Raw genomic sequence first — 26,167 nt, forward strand, 5'->3', positions numbered from 1 at the left:
GCACAGCAGAATGCGTGACCCTCCCACAAAACAGATTTACCCCCGTTTATATCTTAAGTAAAAACCACCTGATATGATGCTACATCTTATACAAATGCACCAAAGAAAATGTCATTTCAAGCGGGAGTTTCAAGTTCTAACCAGCAGCTTTGCGCTGCTCAAACCTGGATCTTTCATATTTACCATCTCTGGTTCGGGAAATCAAGTCTTTTAAACTGTCTAAGGATAGGAAGTAATTTTTAAATTCAAATAGTTTTGCCATTGATTTAAATATTGTTCTTCACTTGATCTTTAGTATCGACAAACTCTTCTCATCAAAAACAATGGAGTTGAAACATTGAGGGCAGATGGTGTCACGGTCAAACCTCAATTAACCAGTTAAGTTCAAAACTGTTGGGTGAGTAGAGGTTCATGCGAAACCATTATTTTATAAACAAAGTAATGTCAATCCTGGCTTCATTTGGTTACTCTAAAGTCAGGATGTATTTTTGAGAACAGCAAAAGCATTAAAAAAAATTCACTTACAAACAAATACAATCATCATTTAAATAAATGGGTTCATGGTGGGTGGTGGGCGCAGGCAATGGAGGGCTGTAACCCAGCACCAAGTCACCCTTTATTTACATATGGAGCATCCTTGACACTGATCCAGTTTCCACAGTGACTGCTTTCAGAGTGAACAGAATGGCTCACATTTCTGAAGAAACATCAGCTTTCCTGCTCCTCTGACACTGCTTGGCCTGCTGTGATCATCCAGCTCTACACATTGTTATCTCAGAATGGCTCACAATCCTGTTTATATCTGTCAGCTAGGGCTCAATGATTGGACCAGATTAACAGCCCCAATCAGCAAACTCATTTGAGGCAGTCCATCTGGCTGACCTCATTACAATCACCAAAGTGGGTGTGTGAGCTAAATTCAGAGTCAGTTGAACAGATATTCAGGAGTTTCAGGTTTTCAATTGTCTAACCTTTCCTGAGTAACATTAACTCAACTGCAGTGGAACCTTCTGATTTCCATAAATTAAGTGGATGCTTTCAGAGGTATTCAGGCAGACCGGGATTGCCCAATGGAATCTCCAATTTCCTAGGCAATATTTTTCAGATCCTGCTACCATGCGGATTCTGCAGGATCCCCATTCACAACTCCTGTCTATATTTCAGAAATGATTATTTGGCCATTGCAAAATCTGAAACAAAAATAGAAATTGCTGGAGAAACTCAGCAGGTCTGGTGGCATCTGTGAAGAAAAGATATAACAAATTTAAAAGATATTCTGTCTTCTATAACAAAGGAGCACAAGGAGAAGTTCATCGGAAGCAATGCCCTCCTGCTCCTTTCCCTTTGGAAATTCAACACTGTCTCTGTTATGAGTCTAAATTGATTATGAGTAGTCACCAAAATCTCTCACCCCAAAAGCTGAGTGTCCCAACATATAGGCAGAGCAGAACAGCGCACGCACTCTCAACACAAAATTTTACAGGCCGTTCCTCCTGATCATTGGAAGAGTACTGATCTGTTGTGAAAAACAGGATTCATAAGAACTCAGCACGCGACCCATAGTGGTTTGGTGTTCTGGTATTCCATTTGAAGTTCTGTTTTCTTTTGTCTGACATTGCAGCATTCCCATGTTTTGGTGTGCCAGTGTTCTGGCAGTTCTGGTGCTCCCAAGTGGCATAAAGCTGGTACTAAGGCATTTGGAGGCAATTCAAGAAAGATCCAGAAGTTCTGGAAAAAATAATTGAGCATTCAGAGGAGCCTAAGATAATACTAAAGGTGAGGCATGACAGGAGGAAAACGGAGAAATCTCCTGAGAGACTGAACGGAGATCACAGAGAGATGACCACTGCAGAGGAATAAGCTTCTGGCAGTGAATTGATCCTTTCTGCAGCTTCCATGTAGGCAGGGCTGTGAGAAGCCTGAAGCATCTGATAAGGGGCTGGTCAATTTCAAAGCATTGTGCCAAAGACAGAGATGAATCATTAGAAAGTGAGCAAGTATTCAGGCACTTCAGGACAGAGCAACATTGAACTAAGTTAAGAAGTGGACTCTTTGAGAGTGAGGAATGAGGGAAATCCCACTAGAGGAAGATTCAATTGTTAATGAGGCCTTCGGGACTCTCAGAAATGACTGACGTCTGGATGAGCAGCTAATAAATTCATGGTAACAAACTATTTGTTTGGGTAGCATCTACAAATTAATGTGCAGAGTATTGTGCTTGATTACAGCTTGTGATTAATTTACGTTTACATCATACTCTGGTATCAAAAATCAGCATTAGATAGATATCTAAAGCTATTTTATATTTTACTCAGTAAAGTTTATATTTGGTTTTCAAGACCATAAAATCTTGTGGCTTCATTCTATCAGCAAGGATTGGGAATTCCTAACATTCATCTGTTTTAGGTGATAAGTTACTAATCCCTCACTGGACCATAACCAAATTTGAGGCAAAAAATTAAACTGCTGGAGAAACTCTGAAGGTCTGGCATTATCTGTGGAGAAAAAGCCAAGACAAAGTTTCAGGTCTATTGATTTTTCTTCAGAACTGATTGCTGTGTGGTAGAGGTGATATATGTGCTGAAGATAGGGTGTGGGGGAGAAAGTAAATGTTAGATGAAGATAGAGCCCAGAGAGAAAGAGAACTGCAGTTGGGCAGACAAAGAAATGGATCCTTATATGCCAGGGAGAAAGAAAAACAGTTAATGGGGACTATAGTAGATGAAAATGATTGGTTGAAATGAAAGTAGCCCAGGTGATGACAAGACCTGAGGTGTGGGCGTGAGAAATGGATATGGAAGAAGGTAATCAAACTTTTTCTGAGTCCTGAAGGCTGCAGAGTCCTCAAGTGGAAAACCAGTTTGCTCTGAGTCTCACTGGAGCACTGTATTGGACCCAAGACAGAAATGTTGGGCAGGGAACACAGTGGTGTGTTGAAGTCTCAGGCAGCCAGAAGTTGGGGTCAGTTTTGCAGACTTGAGGATCTGATTTGTGATCCTATCACCCCAGAGGTGTTGCCATGTGGACATGTCCTCTGGGAACATGATTTTCAAAGACACCTGTGCTTGGCCTCATACACAGCCACTGAAAATCTCAACTGTATAATCTCAGACTGAAAATACTGGTGGTGCTAAAAACTCCTCCTTAATCAAAACTGTATCACAACTTTGAGAGGTAGGTTAACTTGTTAAACAGAGCCATGTTTCTGTGTCTATATACATTTATGCAAAATACACAGTTAAAGTGTATTCACTCGGATCAGAAGGTAGATCTTGAATGTTTTAGATTTTAACAATTTGAATTTGCTTGATTTCTATTCAGTGCGAATGTCACGTATATATAGAAGCATTGAATGGGAAGTGAAAATCATTCTTCTGATTTGACTGAAAAAACAAAAGCTGTGTTTTGAAAAGGCAAATCAGGGCAGGACTTATATACCTAATTGTAAGGTCAAGACAGTATTGCAGAAAAGAGACCTTAGAGTGCAGGTTCCTAGTTCCTTGAAAGTGAAGTCGCAGGTAGATGGGTAGTGAAGAAGGTGTTTGGTATGTTTGCCTTTATTGGTCGGTACATTGAGTACAGGAGTTGCAGCTGCATAGAGCATTGGTTTGACCGCTTTTGGAGTACTGCACGTGATTCTGGTCTCCCTCCTACAGGAAGGGTTCAGAAAAGATTTACAAGGACGTTGCTAGGGTCGGAGGGTTTGAGCTATAGAGAGAGGCTGAATAGGCTGGGGCTATTTTCCGTGGAGCCTCAGAGGGATGACCTTTCAGAGGTTTTTAAAGTCATGAGGGGCATGGATAAGGAAAACAGGGAAGGTCTTCTCCCTGGGTTGGGAGACCAAAACTAGAGGGCATAGGTTTAAGGTGAGACAAAAAAGATATGAAAAAGGCCGAAGGGGCAACTTTTTAATGCAGGGGGTGGTATGTGTATGGAATGAGCTGCTGGAGGAAGTGGTGGAGTCTGGCACGATTACAACATTTAAAAGGCATGGGCATATGAATAGGAAGGGTTTAGAGAAATATGGGCAAATTGCTGGCAATTGGGACTAGATTTAGAGATAGTAGGAACTGCAGATGCTGGAGAATCTGATACAACAAGCTGTAGAGCTAGATGGACGCAGCAGGCCAAGCAGCATCAGAGGAGCAGGAAAGCTAACGTTTCCAGCCTAGATCCTTCTTCAGAAAACCTTCATTTTCTGAAGAAGGGTCTAGGCCCGAAACGTCGGCTTTCCTGCTCCTTTGATGCTGCTTGGCCTCCTGCATTCATCCAGCTCTACACCTCGTCATCGCTGGGACTAGATTTATATAGGATATTTGGTTGGCATAGGCCAGTTGGACTGAGGGTCTGTTTCCGCACTATATATTTTTATGACTCTATAAATGCTGGAGATCACAGCAGGTCAGATTGCATCCATAGATAGGGCGAAAGCTAATGTTTCGATAACTCTCCACCAGAGCGGAAGTGATAATGTGAAGGGGACAGCATTTAATTCTATTGTTTGGGGAAGGGGTTGTAGGGGTTATGGATGTAGGGTCTGTTGAAGAAAAGATGTTGATAGTTCAGATTAAGTGATCAGAATGTGAGGATAGCAGAACAATGCTATGTCTCCTGCCGGACTTGAAAGGGCAGTAACTGGGATGGGGGGAGGGGAGGACATGATAACAACCTAAAAGTGAAGGAAAACATGGCTCACAACTTAAACATGACGAACTCTATATTAAGTCCAGAAGGTTGCAAAGTGCCTAGAATGAAGGTGAGATGTTGTTCCTCCAGTTTGCGCTGAGATTCACCAGAACACTGCAGCATGCCAATTACAGACATGTTGGCATGCGAGCTAGATGCTGTGTGTCATTCCTGCACAGCACTGTTGTATGTTCTATGTTCCAAAAACAATGCATAAATCACTAATGATCTGTGTAAGCTCTGGATGCTATAAAACGTTACAAATTTGCAATGGTTCAAACAATATGCTAATTATCAACTCATGCCTATTCTCAGCTTCATAATATTCTAATATAACGCACTGTTAGACTGACTTATAATCTTGACAAAAAAAATCACTTTCATTAAGAAGTAGGTTATAAACCTTACATTTATTTGTAAATTCACAACACAATATCATTGTACCGCCATCGACTGTTTTCCTTTTGTGTTATATGATTTTATTGAAATTTACACAAGTTCTTCACATCATAAAAAAATGGGTACATCAAACATTTCTTTTTCATTGCAGTGTACTTTAACCAGTGAACAAAAAGCATTAAGATATCATTAGCATGCTTTATGTGTTCCATATTTGTCACTGCGTGCACTGTTTCTCCCTGCTTGGCAAATAAAAGTACTGCAAGAATGCAAATACAGTTTATTTGTTATGAGGTATTATTACGAGTGGAGTATTATTAGTAGAGCATAAAGGTATAATATATGTAACACTTAGGCCAGTCAATTCATTCAAGCACAAGCCTACTCAATGAAATGTCCTTTAAAAGTAAAATAATACATTTCACAGGATCATAGAATTTGTATTACAGAAGGAAGCCATTCACCCTTTTTATTTGTTTTGACTCACAAAAGAGGTTCCCATCCCAGCTGGTCCTATTAACCAGCTCTTCTCTCTATAGCCCTTTAAATGCATCACTTTCAAATAATTATCCAACTCTTTTTTGAAACCTCCTACAGAATTGGTCTCCATCATTTTCCCAGGCAGTGCATTCCAAATCCTTGCAACTATAGAATCCCTCCAGTGTGGAAACAGGCCCCCCCAGCCCAACAAGTCCACACCAGCCCCACAGCATCTCACCCCCTACAACCTACCCAATCTATATATCCCCAAACACTGCGGGCAATCTACCAAGCCTGCACATCCTTGGGCCGTGGGACAAGATCAGAGCACCCAGAGGAAACCCACACAGCCACAAGGAGAATGTACAAACTCCAGACAGTCACTCAAGGGTGGAACTGAACCCAGGTCCCTGCTGTTGCAAGGTAGCAGTGCTAACCACTGAGCCACCATGCCACCCAAACATGCTGAGTAAAATCTTGTTTTGGATTCAAGAACGTGAAGACAAGTACATTTGAAAGGTATTGCTAACTTCACACACTGAAATGTTACATGACATGTTAATCATATTTTAATAAGTCATAGTTTTGTTTTATACAAGAAAGCAGTCATTATATTGACTAGCGTTGTACAATTAAGAAAACCTTCAGGTGCATTGGAGTGTATGATCCAATGAATAACGTGCACTTCTACATCGAAGAAAATAAAATTCAGTTCTGACACTGTTAATTGTTCCCTAACAAGGTGCACAGTCAGTGTGTCAGACACTTCACCTGAGTGAGACATAGGCCTTGTAATTATCTCTGGGAATTTGGTTCAAAGTGGGAATTTGGTACTGAAGGAGAAAGAAGTGCTTCAAGGAAGGTTCATGGCATGTGTGAGAGGTGTGCATGAGAGAATAAAAGATGCAGATCGATGTGCCCTGCCCACAGAGTGACCAATACTGGACTGATGTCACAAAGTATCACATGGCACAAGTACAGGGAAAGCAACTGTTTGGTGAATAGGATCAGTGAGTGCTTTTCACCTTCAAAATAAAAGTTTGTGAAAGTGTAACTCAATGAAACTGGATTATCCAAACAAAATAAGATTCAGTCTACAGTCTAAGTTTTAATATTTCCATTGATTAACAGCTCAGGAGTCTGTGTTCCTTGTTTAAAGATTGAAAATACGGATCTACTCCTTGAATGATTTCAAAGCCTTTCAAGTATTCAGCTCTGGCACAGCTCTGGAGCTTTTGTTGAATATAGTTATGCAATGGAATCTCAGTATGACCTCCAAATGCACTAATGGGTTCAGCTAAGCATGGATTGTTGATGTACTGACATAATTATCAGGCAACTGAATCTTTATCTTTACAGTTTTGAGCCTCAGAAGAGGATAACTTTAAGAAGCATTTTTAAGAGGTGATTTCAACAGTAATAGTGTAACTTAGACTAAGGGATAAATAGGGAAAAGATAAACAGCAGGCTTCTCCAGACAAATGTTGTGTGCTCCAGAGGTTAATGTCAGAAGGAATCTGACAGAAGGCTGTGGGAAAGGAAGAGGGGGATAACAGCAATGTGACATCAGGGAATGTTGTGACTGATATGAGGAAGGCGAGGAGTGAAACAACTTGAGAGCTAGATTTGTGCAAGCAGCTGCATAAAGTGAAGCAGGAGCTTAAAGATCTGCAACATAGAGGCAGAGATAAGAGCAGAACAGGGTGAGGTATCCAATTTGGGAAATAAAGTAATGGTCAGGGTCACACCTGACAGGCCAGAGTTAGTTCCTAGCTGGTTGGGACCATACTGGGTAATTGGAGGCACAATGGCAGCTATATGGACAAAAAAAATGTAGGATCACTGCTGCCTACAAGGTCCCCTCCAGGCCACCAGCCATCCAAACTTGGAAATATATTGCTATTCCTTCAGTGTTGTCTCTTCAATTCCCTCCCTAACAGCATTGTGAATGTACCTTAACTAAATGGACTCCAGCTGTTCAAAAGGCAGGTCACCAACATGTTCTCAAGCGCAATTAGGGTCAGGCAATAAATGCTGTCCCAGCCAATGACACTCACATCCCACAAGTAAATAGACAAAAGAGCCAACACATGTTGCATAGATGAGTAATCAGAGATAAAACATTACTATGTGTCAACAGGAGCTCTTGTTACAGGGGCATCATGTCCCACTGGGCATCATAGGGGAGCATCATGACCCATCAACCCCCAGTCAGTTTGCTTACACCCACAGGTGCCAGAGAGAGTGGGACAGCTGGAACTGACTGAAGTACATAAAACAAAAATGGTTGATGCTCAAGTTATGGAAAGCATAAAAGACATCCTGACACAATCAGTTCTCTCATGTTGTCCGACAATTGCCCGAATACCTCACACTAATCTAGGATGAGTGCAGAGAGTGTATCAGACATATTACAGACACTAGAAACAGGCCAGAGTGCTATCTTACTACACAAGATGTACAGACTATACCATCATGTCTGTGGAATTGAGGAGCTAATATGCAGATACACCCTTGAACTTGAATCACCTTCCTCGCTCTAGACATTACATCTAACATATCTGATTTATCATACCAGGACATCACATAAAAAATGGCAACAGTGTTAAGTCAGAGGCATACATTAAAGGGCTGAGTAGTACTGATGGTCTGGTGCTGTACATCTACAACCATAAGCTGGATAGTCTTGAAGAGGGGAGAAGTGTAAATGGAAAGGACACTCTATTAGTTAACGTGGTCTAGGTTAATAGCCAAAATGGGGTACTACTAAGAGTTATTCTAGCCTTCCCTGGAATACAGTCTCCTTGTGTACACCTGAATAAACAATTGATAAACTCAAGTCTCTTGTAGTCAACTATTAAAAGTAAACACAGCCTCAGTTTTAAGAGAATCCCAAAGATTTCCAAATCATTTTATATGTCCTCTGAACATTGTGAATGTTAGAGGAGTGAGTAACGGGTCATGAGGGGTGATGTGGAAGCATAAAGTTGAGTGACTGAAGGGCTATGGAGGATAATAGATGCAGTGGAATAGGGTGAAGGTGTGCAGATGAAGAATGAGGACAGAGTGATAAGGGGTTAGAAATGGGAAACAGGGTAAGGGCCAATGTGGAGACAGAGGACAAAAGAATATGGAGGGGCATGAGGGTGAGGAGAATTGGTGCATAGACATTTGTGAAAGTAGGGAGTTTCATGGAGTATAAGGAGGCATATGAGCAGCAAGGGGCATGTGGTGAAATGGGCATGCTATAGGGGTGGGTACAGTTTGAAGAAATGGAGAAGGTTGGGTGTTCATATTTATCCTCCAAATTAGGACAATGTCCTGGGTAATGGCAATGGGTTTTTCTAAATTGCCCACCTTGACATTCACCTTCATTTGCAACATGGGCTTGCTTTTGGAGGATGGAAACAGACCTTTAGGTCCAACTAGTCCATGCCAACCAAGTTTCTTAAACTAAACTAGTCCCACTTGCCTGTACTTGGCTGATACCCCTGTAAACCCTTCTTGTTCATGCACCTGTTTGGAATGTCTTTCAATATTGTAACTGTACCTGTATCTACCACTTCTTCTGGCAGTTCATTCCACACACAAACTACCCTCTGGGTGAAAAGATAACCCCTCAGGTTCCTTTCAAATCTTTCTCCTCTTACTGTAAAAATATACTCTGTAATTTCAAACTTTCCCACCATAGGGAAAAAAAACTTCGCTATTAACGTTATCTATGACTCTCATGATTTTATATACCTCTATAAGGTCACCCCTCAACATCTTACACTCCAGTGAAAAGTCCCAGCCTATCCTTATAACTCAAACTCTCCAGTCCCAGCAACATCCTGGTAAATCTTTTCTGACCCTGTCCAATTTATTAATGTCCTTCCCATAGCAGGACGACCAGAACTGTACACAATACACCAAAAGTGGCCTCACCAATGTCCTGTACAAACTCAACATGATGTCCCAACTCCTATACTCGATGGTCTGAGCAATGAAAGCAAATGTGTCAAACACCTTTTAACCACCCTGTCTATCTGTGACTCAAATTTTAAAGAACTTGGTACCTGAATCCCAAGGTGTCTCGACTCCAGTTCATCCTCACCAATCCAATGATAATACTCTGGGAAGGAACTAATGAGCTGGAAGTGGCACAGTGACATTAGAAAATGGGCCAGCTCTTGATTCCAGCTTCGAATTGGAAACGCTGGCTCAGTTTGTCACAATATCCACAGACTGGATAGTGGAATGTGGATTACAGAGGGCTTAATTGTCAACAACACATCAGAAATAATTGCTTTTGATTTTTTCCTTTCTGTGGTGGATGTCTTTTGGTCCAACTGGGAGTATCCCTGTCTATGAGGCAGATGCTTTGAGTTCAAGTTCCACTCAAGGCTAAGATAGTTATGGAAAGTGCATTTATAATGCGGTCAGATGGGTTGAATATCAATTTCTAAATTCTTCCAACAAAACAAAGGAAATCAGTAATGGGGGAAAAGATCCCTGATCAATCAATTCTTTGCAGAAGAAAATAGTATTGCTTACAGCAACTTGCCAAGCAGAACCATAACCTGGATCACAAATTTCCCCATCCTCAGTCATGTAGGAGTCCAGCACATCAGTGCAAAAGATAAGACTGAAGCACTTGCAACAATCTTCAGCCAGAGATGCCGAGTTAATGATCTATCTCAACCTCCTCCAAGCACACCAAGCATCAAAGATGCCAATCTTTAAGCAAGGTGATTCTCTCTATGTGATACCAAGAAATGGTTCAAGGGTCTGGATGCTACAAAAGCTCTGAGTCATGACAACATTTTGGAAATAGAGCTGAAGGCTTTTGTTACAGAACCTGCCACATCTATGAACAAGATTTTCCAGGATAACTATAACACTGGTATTAACCCGACAACATGTAAAATTGCTCAGTTATGCCCTGTACATAACAAGTAGGACAAATCCAACCCAGCCAATTACCGCCCCATCAGTCTACACCTCATCATCAGGAAAGTGATGGAACGTGTCATCCACAGTGCTATTAAGCAGCACCTGCTCAGCAATAACCTGCTCAGTGATGCCCAGTTTGGGTTCTGCCAGGGCTACTCTGCTCCTGACCTCATTACAGCCTCGGTTCAAACATGGAGAAAAGAGCTGAATTCCAGAGATGGGGTGAGAGTGGCTGCCTTGAAATCAAGGCCACATTTGACTGAATGTGGCATCAAAGAGACCTAGCAAAACTGGAATCAATGGTAATCATGAGAAAACTCTCTACTGGTTGGAGTCATACCTGGTACATACAAAGACGGTTATGGTTGTTGAAGGTCAGTCGTCTCAGCTCCCAGGCATCTGTGCAGAATTCCTCAGGATAGTGTACTCAGTTAAGCATCTTCAGATCCTTCATTAATCACCTTCCCTTCATCAGAGTGCCAGATGTGGGAATGTTCACCAAGGATTGCATATTATTCAGCACCATTCATGGTTCCTCAAGAACTGAAGCCTTCCAGATATAAATGCAACAAAATCTGGACAATATCCAGGCTTGGGCTGAAAAGTGGCAACAACCATCTCATTACTGAATCCCCCACTATAAACATCCTGGGGGTCATCATTGACCAGAAACTGAACTGAACTAACCATATAAATATAGTGGCTACAAGAGCAGGTCAGAGGTTAGGAATATAATGAGGTGTGTAACTTACCTCCTGACTCCCTAAAATCTGTCTATCAGCTACAAGGCACAAGTCAGGAGTGGGATGGCAACTCCCCACTTGCCTGGATAGGTATCACTCCAACACAAGAGCCTTGTCTCATCCAGGATAAAGCTGCCCAGTTGCCTGGCATACATCCAGAAACAGTCACCCCCTCTACCACAGTCACTCAGTAGCAGTACTGTGTACTATATAAAAGATAGACTGCAGAAGTCACCAAGAGTCCACAGAACAGCACCTTTCAAGCCCAGGACCAATTCCATCTAGAATGAAGGATAGTAGACACAAAGGAGTTGCAAGTTCCATCCAAGACACTCACCATCCTGACTTGGAAATATATTTTTTTTCAGTGTCACTGAGTCAAGATTCTGGAACTCCCTCCCTATTGGCAGTGTAGGTCCACCGCCTCGAATGAGCTGCAGCAGTTCAGAAAGGAAGCTGACCTTCTGAAGGGCAACTAAGGAGAGATAATAAATGTTGCACCGGCCAGTGTCTCATTCCACTGGTAAATTTAGAAAAAAAATCAATAGACTGAAAAGTTCCGCTGGAAATGGCAGATACAAGTAAGTTAAACATTTCAAAGACATTTGGACAGACACATGAATAGGAAAGATTTGGACGGATATTGGCCAAATCCAGATAAAAAGGATTAGTTTGTTTTGGGAAAATTTGTTAGTTTGGTTGAGTTGGACTGAACAGTCTATGTCCATGCTGTATGACACTATGACTCTAATTTAATGCTTGACAATACCGATTTAAGGCACAGTATCTGAAAAAAAGTAGTTTCTGTGATAAAAATTGTTCTTATGCTCAGAGAACTACAATGCGTCTACAATACTAACTCCTACTGAACTGTGATCCGATGCTTGCTTCAGAATCATAGTGTGATGTAATAATACTAAGTAATTCAAAGAAATATAGGAACAGGGCATTTGACTGTTGAAGTGAAAAAATGATTAAAATTGATAATATCCTCGGACTAAGGAAATATGGAAACATAAAAATAGGAGTAGGGCTAGGCTATTCAGCCCTTCTAGCCTGCTCATTCATTATGATAATGGCTTATTGTCAACTCAGTACTCAGTTCCCATTTTCAGTCCTTGCTTTTTGAGCACTTCAGTCCGAAGAATGATGGCTTATTCCTTCTTGAAAATATTTTTTTTTGTCTTCAACCCCTTTCTATGGCAGACAATTCCACAGTTTCAGTGCTCTCTGAGTAAAGAAATTTGTCACCTCAGTCCTAAATGGCCTCCCGCATTTTTTTAGACAGTGACTGTGAAAATATGAAATGGACATCAGAAGAGCAAACCTATCCTTGTTTATTGACAAGCATATGTGATGTAAGTTTAAGACAGTCATCATTAAGTAACATCCTTTGCATGTTAAAGTGATTCGGGATTTCATTCCTGAAATGTCTGACTAACATTTCAGTGAAGGCAGAGCGGTAGAGGTTGTTTGTGTGGACTTTAGTAAAGCCTTTAACACAGTTCCACGTGGTAGATTAATTAGTAAAGTTAGATCACATGGATTCAGGGTGAGCTTGCCAATTGGATACAAAATTTGCTTGACAGGAGGAGATAGTGAGTGGTGGTGAAGGGTTGCTTCAGGAGGCCTGTGACCAGTGGTGTTTCACAAGGATTAATAGTGGGTCCACTTTTGTTGGTCATTTATATAAATGATTAGGATGAGAATATAGGAGGCATGGTTAGTAAGTTTGCAGATTATACCAAAATTGGTGGCACAGTGCACAGTAAAGAAGGCTTTTTTTTTACATATAGAGAGTCATAGAGATATACATCATGAAAACAGACCCTTCAGTCCAACTCTTCCATGCTGATATCCTAAATTGATCTAGTGCCATTTGCCAGTATTTGACCCATATTCCTCCAAACCCTTCCTATTCATACAGCCATCCAGATGCCTTTTAAATGGTGTAATTATACCAACCTCAAGCATTCCATCCAACAGCTCATTACATACACACGTCACCCTCTGCATGAAAATGTTGCTCCTTAGGCCCCTTTTAAACTTTTACCCTCTCACCTTAAACCATTACCCTCTAGTTTTGGATTCCCCTACCCGCAGGAAAATACCTTGACTATTATCCCATCCATGCCCCTCATGATTTTATAAACCTCTATAAGGGCCACCCCTCAGCCTCTGACACTCCAGGTAAAATAGCTCCAACCTAATCAGCCTCTCTCTATAGCTCAAACCCTCTAACTCTGGCAACAACTTTTCAGTAAATGGCTTGCATTCTACTACTGTCTATCCCTACATAATTAAAAAAGACCCCTTAAGCCTGATTTCCAATCTTAAGTTTCTTTTTTTTATTTTATCTACCACACATTGTTTAAATTCTATAGGTATTTCTCAGAGGGACAAACCAGAACAAAAATGTAACACTTGGAAATGAACACACACTGACCACACTGAAACTTTACTTTGAAGCATATAAAACAAGTTGGACCAGAAGGTCCCATTCACCAGTTTTAGTGGAGTTTCTTGCTGGGCTCCCACAGAATATCATTGATGTGAATTATAAGGATGCCTTCCAGTTTATGGTGCCGGTAAAACATTACAGGATCCACTTTAAGATAAAGGTAACCTATTTTCAACAACATGGACTCAACTGAATACTGTACCCGCGCTGCATCATTCAAACCAAACACACATTTGGAGTATCTTGTTAAAAGAGCTAAGAAGAACTTCAAGATCATTTTCCTGCAGTAGGGAAATCCCCACTAATATCTTGATCACCTAGTTTCTCCTCAAAATCCAGAGCCTGTGGTCTAATGTTAGATTGATATGTCCCACCAGGGAACTGAGACATATTCTTCTTGGAATAACTGTCCTTATTTCTAAATTTATCAACGTTTAACCATGCCTTGTATGCATTTAACAAACCATTCTTTTGTGTGAATTTTGTGCATAAATGGTAGCAGATTTTCCAAATCTGCCTTGGTGTCCAATTCTTAGGCGTGAGGCTCAGAAAACCTCCTGCTTCCAAGAAGTGACAATGCTAAAGCCTTAGGTTATTTTTACTTTGGTTAACATGTAACATGCATCTATATAACTACTTCACTTTTCCATTGATAAAGTTCAACTGCACGAAACAGTGTTGGGAATTCATTTCCTGACACTTTACACTTTATATCAAAAGTAACTGTGACTACCCCTGACCACACACTTGATCCCAAGTGCCCACATAACCATGCGCTGGCCAACCCACCTTCCAGTCACCTGCCCATCCATAGACCTATTCATCGTCCCACTCATTCATTCACTGAACCTGTACTCAATAGCTAGACCTTTCAGCTTGCTAGAATACAGCCTCTAGCACTGCAAAAGGAGGAACATCCTATCTGACCCCAATACTACTGCTGTCTGATGGAGTTCTCCAGGAGACACCGTGTTTTGCATTTGTTTTTCAGACAGTATTGGAAAATCCCAGAAAAAAATACACGGCAGCATTGATTCCTATCCTTATATTATCTTACCGATCCATATTAAGTACTCCCTTTGGTTTTAAATGTTTAATCTATAATACTCTGCAAAAATATTGAAAATAGTGTGGTATACTAATTGGTGCCCTAACTAATGTTATCCCAGTAAACCCTCTAATGGATGTTGTACTAAAATGAGGTTGTTCTGTTCCAGTGTATTCAGGGTTATTGCCTCCTAAATGTGCACCATTGTGAGACAAACAAGTTTCAACTTATTCCCAGAGAATTAGAACTGTTACATTATATTACATATTATTTATATGCAGTGAAAAAAGAAATTGCACCTTATTGCCACAGGGAGATGCTTAGCATTAAAGATGCTAATTAACTTTCTGTGAAATAGAATAGTTTGTTGTGGATTGCAGAGCAATGCAATGCATATTATGTATATGAAATATCAGTGCTATTACTTTGACCTCAAGTGAAAAGATATTTCTCTGGTATTGTTACAGCAATGAATATGAGCAACATTCTGAAACAGTAAAATCCTCAAAGTATTTGGGGCATATCTGATTACAAGTCCATACAAATATTTGAAATAAACATTGGTGAGAACTATTTCTTTTTCGAACAAGTGCTAACAATTTTTAGCTAGAGTTTTAAAGATATCAGTGTTTGAATTATAGGAAAACCAGATTATCGTAACTACCTTTAATGCCCTTTTCTGATTTCACTGCTGCTGCAGGTTTTACTGTAACAGAAAAAGAGGAATGAAAAAAATTATAATTTATTGCAAACAATGATAACATTTTTCTTCTACTTTGCATATAAGGTATCTATGAAACATTTCTTATAACCTTGATAACCAGATGCAAATTCTCTTCAGCCAAATGTGTTAAAATGCTCATTATTAAGATTTATTTTTTCTGATGAAGTAACTTAACACACAATACAACTCGTTGTTAAGAATTACAAATTAAAAATTATGAAATTCAGTCCAAACAATTCTAAAAACTAATCCAAATTTGCAATATCAAGATACAGTATGTTTATGACAAAGAAAAACCTAGTTCAGGAAAATGTGTTATACTAAGAGTTAAGTTATTCTATTATGTTTAAGGCCTAGATTTTTATTTAAACAACCAGCTGCCTCCACTGAAATTGGATTTTAAAGCCCATAGTGTCTGGAACCCTGAGTGCAGATATCACATCAGCAAAAACAGGAACATTTTAAGGGGATTTCTTTTAAATGGCCATGATACCACTTTGGAAAGTGGAGACAACCCTCAGAAATGACACCCTGTAAATGGGGCTCAGGGATCCTTTGGGTGGAGGAGGTTGTCGGGGATCATTTTGAAGCTACCCTTTGAGGTTATTAACTGTGGAGAAGGTTATGCATAAAAATGTACATAAATCCTTTGAAATATTGGTAATCAACCTGTCTGGACAAGTTGTCACACATCTAGATAATTATAGCAGTTCTTGTCAGGTCTTGACAAGATGGATGGTTCTAACATGGTGTCTCGGTACATTTGGAGGTAGTATTCCTACTTCTGGGAGAATACACTTTTCCAACAGTGACATCATCCTTAAACACTGACAGCATGCCTCCTGTGGTTTTCCCAGCTTTATCAAACTCCAACTCTATGTCTGTTCTAAGGAAGAAGCATGTTGGACTTGAAATGTTAACACTGTTTTTCTTTCCACAGATTCTATCAGACCTGTTTCTTCAGCATTCTTTGTGCTTGTTTCTACCTTGGTTATAAGTTGGAATACATCACAGATAGAAAATTTAAATGTTAAAAAGGAACTTCACATGCCATATCATTCATTCTAGATGAAGATTGTCATTGAAAAGAGATCATTTCCAGAAGAACTATCAGCTTGGCCATAAACAAGATACTTCATGATCAACATTGGAACACAATATTTATCACATAAGCACTCCAGCTTTCCTCAGTTCTACTTTTCCCATCCTGCAACTCTCTGCTTGTGAGAGTGTGTGTGCTTGCCTGCATGTGTGCAATGTGTGTGTACTGGTGTTTGTATGCTCTTTGTGCGCATATGTATGTGTTTCTCGTGGTATTCAGAATGGCTTTAGCAGTAGTTATGCTTTTAATTGAGTGAGTCATTTTTTTAACTAAAACAAACTTTCTGCTTGCTAGCTCTTCTCATAGAGCTTCATACACTGGCAAATATATACGGAATTTGATAAAGCATAACATTGTAAAAATTCAAAATTTTGTTCCACCAGCCTCAGGAGTGAAAGGACAAGAATTTATTCACCCCTGTGGAGAATAATTTATGGAACAGCTGGACATCAGATCTACAATGCTTGTTAACACTATTGACTCATTTTCCATGGACCTACGCTAATGCTATGCTGCCTAAAGTAATCAAGGATGATAAAGCAGCACTCCTGCTATATTTCTATAAACTGTCTCTGCTGGAGGGATGGAGCAGTACCCAATTTACGTAATCCAATTAAATGAGTAAAGAAATGATTGATAAGAGGCATCCACCAGCTTCAAATAATAAGGTATGAAGAGCAGGGAGGTAAGGAAAATCACATACACCAGGTGAAGGCTTTCTGAACTCCATTCATGCAGTGATAACATTTTATAAAGACATCATGACCACAAGCTACAGGAATTGAGATGCTACACCTCATCTGCCTGCCATCCACTTCCAATCCAGGACTGGTAAGCCACCCGCATCTGTTACAGGTCATATGTCTACTATGTGTGTGGATAATTTGTGTCATGACATCAAAAGGGAGGAATTATTGGGGGTCTTGAAAAACCTTAAAGTAGACAAGTCTCCAAGGCCTGATGGGATATACCCCAAAATACTAAGAGAGGCAAGGGAGGAAATTGCTGAGGCCTCGAGAGAAACCTTTGTTTCCTCACTGGCTATAGGGTAGGACCCAGAGGATCGGAGAATAGCCAATGTTGTTCCTTTGTTTAAGAAGTGTGGAAGGGATAACACAGCTAATTACATGCCACTGAGCCTTACATCAGCAGTAGGGAAATTATTGGAGAGGATTCTTTGAGACAGAATTTTCTCCCACTTGGAAATAAGTGGGCGTATTAGCAAGAAGCAACATGGTTTTGTGAAGGGGAGGCCATGTCTCACTAACTTGATTGAGTTTTTTGAGGAAGTGATGAAGATGATCAATGAGGATAGTACAGTGGTACCACTGATAGGTTCAGGTATACTGCAGAGAGGAGCTCTGCCCTCATGCCCCACACCCTTTCTCAGACACACAGCCTGGACTCTAAAGGCAATGCTTCCCAATTGCCATGGTTTCCTCCACTCTGCCTCCACTGTCTGCAACAGCAACATGAGGTCCTTAAGTAGCCATTGATTGGCTACTCATGGTCTCAACAGGCTGAAGGGCAGGGAAACTGTCCGTTAGTTCCTTCAAAAATAATGGGAACTGCAGATACTGGAGAATCCAAGATATCAGAGATGAAGGGTCTAGGCCCGAAACGTCAGCTTTTGTGCTCCTGAGATGCTGCTTGGCCTGCTGTGTTCATCCAGCTTCACACTTTGTTATGTTAGTTCCTTCATCCTCTGTTTAATTATACAGGATCAGGGATGAGCAAGTTGTTGTTGGGTACAGCATCCACTGGACTTTACATGCCTTCGCCTCTTCTTCAAATCTACATAATGCAGCCTTTATAGAAAATCTAGATGGTTAAAAGGGGTTATTTAGCTCATCATGTCTGTGCTAGCCAAAAATGATCTATAAGACCTATTCTAAGTGTTCAACCCTGTGGTCAGTAGCTTAAAGCACTTGCATATTCAGACATTTTCAAGTCATCAAGTGATAGCCTATGCATGAGAAACAGGAGGATGCTAAGCATGGATCCTTGTGGGATGCCAGAAGTAACAGTGTTGTTTTGAGAAAAAGTCACTGTAAATTGTTCTCTAGTTAGGCTTAGATGGATAAGAATAGAAACAGATTAATTCAGTCTCACACAGTTGAGTGATGGCCAAGGGATGTTGGAGAATGATGGTAGGAAATACGTCAGATATTGCAACTTGGTTGAGAAGGGTGCAAAGGGGTAATTCACTTTTGTTAGGACTTCAAAGCTGCGCAATGCCGAGTGGAGATTATAGTGATGATTACTGCACCAGAATCCCTGATGACTGTCACATCAACTAATCTGTGGCTCAATCAGTAAGCACAATGAGTAACTGGACTGATGAGCAAATTGGTTACTTGCTCAGAATGGAAAAGAAAGAGAAAAATCACCATCTTTATGTTGTCACTGTTGAAATGAAATAAAGCTGGGTTCTTTAGCATTCTCAGCTGTAAAAACAGAAACCATAGCCATCACAGTGTTTCGTGCTCAGAAACAATTCTATCAGCAAACCCTGACTCAACGAAATGCTGGCATCAACTAGCTAAGCATTCTTGTCAAAATCAGGACTGCATTTTGTTCACAGATGACAGCTATTGATTTTACACCAGTGATGAAAGATAGTTTTACCAAATACTCAACTACTATTCCAACAAAGCTAAAGTAGTATTTAATTGTTGACTCTAGGGGAGTTATGCTCCAACTATGTTACGCATTTTGAGGTCAACATAAAATCTGGGGCGAGAAGGCTTTTGTGCAATCCTCCACTTGAGGTGTTCATCCTATTCCTTTTGGCAGTCAAACTCAATCATTAATGGGCAGCACAGGGGATGGACGGTCCCTCATTGTTGATCACACAGGGCTAGATTGTGGGGGCACTTGGCTTCAGGAGGAAAGAATGGATGGCAGGCCTATGGAGAGTTACTAACCCCCACCACACCCCGCCGTACCCACGCCATCACCCCACCCCTACCTCTAGCCTTGCTGTGAATCATCTCACTCCATTTCCCACTACTCCCATCCATTGATTCCTATCCTGGACTCACCCACCTACAGCCTGGGCATTACTGATCCTACTGAGTACATTCTTGGCCACAATAGATAGCTGTAAGCCCCTAATAAGCATGCTACCCCATTCAGTTGTTCCTGAACATATGATTTCACACTTTGCAACATTACCGCTCGATCAGAGGACATTATTACTTCTTGTTCAACATCAATAGAAAATGACAATAACCAAGAGAAGCTTCACTAGATGATGTGTCAATGCAATAGCATAGATATAGATTGGATGCATTTTTAAGAGAAAGGCCCGAGGCAACTTTCATTCATTCTGTGCACTCTCCTTACCTCCACAATAAAACTCAAGGAGATGTAAATGATGTGATAAATAGGAAAGGTCAAAATCAGGTTAATGGCTTGATACATTTCTGCCTCTGAGTAAGTAATGGCAGCAGCAGATGATCATCAGTGAGGGGGCATCAAGGAGGTCTACGTTGGGCCCTAAAAACCAAGGTGAGGCAGCTTCCTGGTGGCAGGTGGGTTGGTCATTGGAACTGCTCCTTCATGTCCCAGTAATGTGTCCCGAGGGAGGAATGGCTCACAGATTCCACCAATGGGTTTTCCCTCCACTCCGAAAGGACCTACTGGATTCAACCCTACAAAATTACTAATTGTTACACCAAGAGCACCCCCAAAAGCCTAAGTAGCATGCACCTGTGACCGCTAGCCTTCCATGATTTCAGGCCTTCAGACTGGGCCTGCAGCCTAAGGAATCCTCCCGCCATCTTTAATTGGAAGGGGCTTCCAGAAGTGGCCTCTTTATCATTTGTCTCCAGGAAGATCTGGTCGACAGGTGTGATCACACACCCTAGCAACCATATTCATCTGGGATGGACGAATATTTTCAAAGCTACTAATTCTAGACACACTCAACCCACCAAGATATCTCAAGACGATTGATATTTACATTATTTTTATTACTATTAGGGTATTGCCAAGGATTTATTTCCCTTTCCTCATTACCCTGTAAAAATAGTGGGTCTCATCCTCATACTACAGTGGAATGATTGGTTGGACTATTTCAAAAGGAGCTGAGTGTCAACATATGGAACTGTAGTTACAAGCAAAAACCAATTAATTGCTTAATAATTTCATAAAACAACAGGATTGAGCTGGTTGTGTTTTCTCTTCAGACAATCAGTCCAAAACTTCCTGGTCACTCTCACTCAGACCAGTTTTACTGCACACAAAGATAATGGGAAATGAAGATGCTGGAGAATCCAAGATAACAAGGTATGGAGCGGGATGAACACAGCAGGCCAAGCAGCAGGAAAGCTGATTTTTCAGGCCTACACCCTTCAACAGAGATGGGGGAGGGGAAGAGGGTTCTGAAATAAACAACTGCACCTCTCAGTCATGAACCATTTCAACTTGCCCCTCCCATTCCTCAAATGACATGCCCATCCTGGGCCTCCTGTAGTGCCACAATGATGTCACCCAAAGGTTGCAGGAACAGCAACTGATATTCCACTTGGGAACCCTGCAGCCCAATGGTATCAATGTGGATTTCACAAGCTTCCAATTCTCCCCTCCCCCTACTGTATCCCAAAACCAGCCCAGCTCGTCCCCGCCTCCCTAACCTGTTCTTACTCTCACCTATCCCCTCCTCCCACCTCAAGCCGCATCTCCGTTTCCTACCTACTAAACTCATCCTGCCCCCTGACCTGTCCATCCTCCTCAGAATGACCTATCCCCTCCCTAACTCCCCGCCTACACTCACCTTTACTGATTCCATCCCCGCCTCTTTGATCTGTCTGTCTCCTCTCCACCTATCATCTCCTCTATCCATCTTCTATCCGCCTCCCCCTCTCTCCCTGTTTATTTCAGAACCCCCTTCCCCTCCTCCATTTCAGATGAAGGGTCTTGGCCCAAAACATCAGCTTTCCTGCTCCTAAGATGTTGCTTGGCCTGCTGTGTTCATCCAGCTCCATACCGTGTTTTCTACACTGAAAGTTTGGTAGATTTTTGGAACTCTCTTCCACAATGGCAGTGGATGCTGAATGAATCATTAAGTTTAAATCTGAGATAGATTAATTTTTGTTAAAAATAGGTATTAAGAAAAATGGGCCAGAGAAGCTTTGATCTCATTGAACAGCAAAACAGGCTTAAAAGGCTGAATGGTCTATTTCTGTTCCTATGTTTCTGTATTCCTTTATTCTTTGTAACAGGTAACCAAATTCCAGGCATTTTATGCAGCTATTACAGTAAGTATTTGATCTTAAAATCAATCATTTCTACAGCTAATAAATAATAAACATTTTTTACAAATCTAAATTCCACTTACAGTAAACGGTATTAGTAGTTTAGTAAACACATTAGAATAGAGACTTGTTTCAAACTTGATTACTCTTTCCTTCCACAACATAATTAATAATTACCAACAGTTGTAAATGTTTACTCACTGTGTTTCTTTTCTTTCAGAATCATAAGTAAATTAAATGCCATAATTTCATCTTTTTTATTTATTGGATTTTGCCTTTGCAAACTATATATACCCTTTAATAAATGCTGAAATTTAACAGAAATTGCCAACATTGTATTTCTTCCAATTATTATGACCAGTAGATGGCATAATTGTATTTTAATTCTCACCAGAAGGCAAGCAATTGTAGAATGTGCAGAACTTACCTGATGCATCTTTGGCTGTTTTTTGTTTTGTAGTTGCAGCTTCTGCTGGTTCTATAGAAGGAAAATAAAATGCATTTCTTTTTGAAAAGCAGGAAATTTTTAAAAAAACAATTCTATTCTCCATTGCCTTACAAAATCAATACAAAACCCATAGGTTCTGCAGTAATGCTCCATCCATTCTAATTAGCAATACCAAGCATTCTATTTATTCTCTTGATTGTATCACCACATATTAATTTGAATACACGCATAACTCAAATAGATAACTCAGAGTAATGGGTGACTAACATTTAGCGTGCTCAACAACACATGCTTTGGATTCCAAGCACTGTCAGCATTCATAGTCAGTGCACAAATTGTGTTTAGAGCTCATTGAAGGCTTTGCATTTATTCAAATAAAGGGACAATTACAAAATGCAGCTGCAGTAGCACAGCAGTGCTTCAGACCCTCACTGGTTGTTTAAACTGTTCCATTAAGAGAAGCCTGCCATAAATGTATTTTGTGCTTTAACCTTGTATCATTACTAGTGAGTGTTATTGGGTTACTAGGGAAGAATGATTTTAAATGGTCTGGGAGGTTGATGCAATCACTCACAACACCACAGCCAACCAGACCCTGTCAAATTCTCCCAGTCTAATGACAATCAGCATTCAAAGAAGTACAGAAAAACCTTCAAAAACAGATCAGAAAAGAAACTGAAACATATTCTATGTTCTCATCTCTGATCAGCTTTGCGGCATTGCCATATAAAAAAAATCCTCAGATCATTTACAGCTTTTTGTTCATACACTCAGCCTGTGCTCTTTCCTTGAGTATTCTGTAGTTAGTTTCTGGAAATCTGTAGATTTTTCATCTCTGATCAGCTTTGCGGCATTGCCATATAAAAAAAATCCTCAGATCATTTACAGCTTTTTGTTCATACACTCAGCCTGTGCTCTTTCAACCTATTTTTCTAACCAACCTGTTCAAAGATGTTACTGCACATCTTGGAGCATGTCGGACTTGAGGAAAGGCCTTGTGGTCCAGGGATGTGGACATTATCAATGTGCCACAAAGGGGCTATTCTGACAGTTTGCATTTTGCATTATCATCATTTTGTTAGGTGATGCACAGTAATCTATCGTTCTGGAACATCCTAGCCCATCTACCTTGCTATCTCTTACACCACCTGGTGTTCTATAAATGTTTAGCATAAGTCCTCATCATTTATATTTCAACTTAATACTTCACAAATATTGGTCCAAGTACTGACCCTTAGTGGATTCTTTGCTACAGGCCAATAAACATGAACAATAAACAGCTGTCAGATTCTTAGCTAATTTAATAATCAAGCAGTTAGTTACATATCCAAACAACCACTGTCCTTTTAATCCTGTGGGTTTCAATTCCGTTATAGAACATAGAACATAGAACATAGAACAGTACAGCACAGAACAGGCCCTTCAGCCCACAATGTTGTGCCGACCATTGATCCTCATGTATGCACCCTCAAATTTCTGTGACCATATACATGTCCAGCAGTCTCTTAAATGACCCCAATGACCTTGCTTCCACAACTGCTGCTGGCAACGCATTCCATGCTCTCACAACTCTCTGCGTAAAGAACCTGCCTCTGACATCCCCTCTATACTTTCCACCAACCAGCTTAAAACTATGACCCCTCGTGCTAGCCATTTCTGCCCTGGGAAATAGTCTCTGGCTATCAACTCTATCTATGCCTCTCATTATCTTGTATACCTCAATTAGGTCCCCTCTCCTCCTCCTTTTCTCCAATGAAAAGAGACCGAGCTCAGTCAACCTCTCTTCATAAGATAAGCCCTCCAGTCCAGGCAGCATCCTGGTAAGCCTCCTCTGAACCCTCTCCAAAGCATCCACATCTTTCCTATAATAGGGCGCCCAGAACTGGACGCAGTATTCCAAGTGCGGTCTAACCAAAGTTTTATAGAGCTGCAACAAGATCTCACGACTCTTAAACTCAATCCCCCTGTTAATGAAAGCCAAAACACCATATGCTTTCTTAACAACCCTGTCCACTTGGGTGGCCATTTTAAGGGATCTATGTATCTGCACACCAAGATCCCTCTGTTCCTCCACGCTGCCAAGAATCCTATCCTTAATCCTGTACTCAGCTTTCAAATTCGACCTTCCAAAATGCATCACCTCGCATTTATCCAGGTTGAACTCCATCTGCCACCTCTCAGCCCATCTCTGCATCCTGTCAATGTCCCGCTGCAGCCTACAACAGCCCTCTACACTGTCAACGACACCTCCGACCTTTGTGTCGTCTGCAAACTTGCTGACCCATCCTTCAATTCCCTCGTCCAAGTCATTAATAAAAATTACAAACAGTAGAGGCCCAAGGACAGAGCCCTGTGGAACTCCACTCACCACTGACTTCCAGGCAGAATATTTTCCTTCTACTACCACTCGCTGTCTTCTGTTGGCCAGCCAATTCTGTATCCAAGCAGCTAAGTTCCCCTGTATCCCATTCCTCCTGACCTTCTGAATGAGCCTACCATGGGGAACCTTATCAAATGCCTTATATCCAACTGCTTCTTGAAAACATACAATGCTTTGCCCTTATCCGTTTTCTGTGGTACAGAATTCTACAGTCTCAGAAGACAGTTCCAAGTTCTCCCATTATCCTGGAAACCCTATTATTCTGGAAACCCTATTATTCAAATCATTGCTATGACGGCCAGGGTGAGGTAGATAGGACAAGCTGTCTACTTTAAATTAAACCACAAGAAAACCCAACACACTCAAGAGGCCAAGTCATTGCAACAAACTATGTTACTCCAGGCATAAGTGCTGAGGACTGCAGAAGATAATTATTGGTTTACTAGCATTCCACAGGAACAGCCCTGGAAGATGCCTCAATTGGTTCTGCGGCAGTGTTGGTAGAGGCCCTCACTCAGAACCTAAAGCTGCTGGACAGAACGGCATTGTGTGCGTATGTGACAGAGAACCATCCTAAGAGCCTCCGTGCTCCACAGTGGCAGCACAGTAAGCACCAACCGAAGTGATGGCAGCAGATCAAATGTGGGCCAGGCCTAGTCTCAGAGCAACAGGGGTGGGGGTCGCGGTACAAATTCCAGCACAGCACAACTTTCTTGGTCACTGCTGAGTGCTGGTGAGGAGTGCACTGGAGGCTGCAGCAATGCAGGGCAATTACTGAACTTGGGCCTGGCACCACATGCTGACTCTAATTTAAATCCTTTTCACTGTTATAGCTACCTCTATAAGTAAGGCTTATGCTTTCCTTTAATCCTCTTTGTATAAAAACACATTCTTTTTACTCTGTTGTAAAATTTGTATCTTGGTACATGTACCGAAGATTGGCTCCCTTTTAATGGAGTTTTGTATAAACTTTTCACTGTACTCTTATACTTCTGGAGTGCAAGTGACAATAAAGGATATTCTATTCTAGTCAGTGTTTTCTTCCTGTCTGGAGAACAGTGTCCTCCTAAAAGCCTGAGATGTGAGCAAGACCATTGTTGTTTTCTAGGACAGATGGGATGCTCAATACATGTTGCTGGCAAGGGAACTAACCCTAGCTCCGCGAATCCTCTCTAAATGCCAAGGTATTGATCAGTGCAATGACAGGAAGATACTTGTCCATCGCTTCTATCAGATCCACTAACAGTGCGGCCTGATCTCAGCTCTTATGGTGGTAGGAATTGTCCTTGAACTGTTCGCAGCTGGGGTCAATTTTCTACTTGGGAAAAATTTGGCTGGTAATAAGGTTGCCACTCCTCTTGTAGTTTTAGACCGGTGACATGAAGGGGAAAGCTGAACTCCTACAGAAAGACCCCCCCAAGGATCTTCGCCGGATGCCTATTGATCCAATCCAAGAAACAGTGCCCAGGGAATCATGCTGAATCATATCTGACACAAAAC

The 26,167-nt window shown here is 41.0% G+C and overlaps 1 protein-coding gene across 1 annotated transcript in view; it reads right to left on the reverse strand.

Annotated features, from left to right (window-relative positions):
* Positions 1 to 26,167, reverse strand: part of trdn (triadin) — a 433,668-nt gene that overhangs the window by 184,224 nt on the left and 223,277 nt on the right. The window contains exons 18-19 of the mRNA XM_059645698.1: positions 22,267 to 22,317; positions 15,417 to 15,458 (exon numbers count right to left, since the gene is read on the reverse strand). Of these exons, the coding sequence (XP_059501681.1) occupies positions 15,417 to 15,458; positions 22,267 to 22,317 (93 nt within the window). The remainder of the gene's footprint in view (positions 1 to 15,416; positions 15,459 to 22,266; positions 22,318 to 26,167) is intronic.

This window comes from Stegostoma tigrinum, chromosome 4 (genome assembly GCF_030684315.1).
Source record: "Stegostoma tigrinum isolate sSteTig4 chromosome 4, sSteTig4.hap1, whole genome shotgun sequence".
Lineage (NCBI taxonomy): Eukaryota > Metazoa > Chordata > Chondrichthyes > Orectolobiformes > Stegostomatidae > Stegostoma > Stegostoma tigrinum.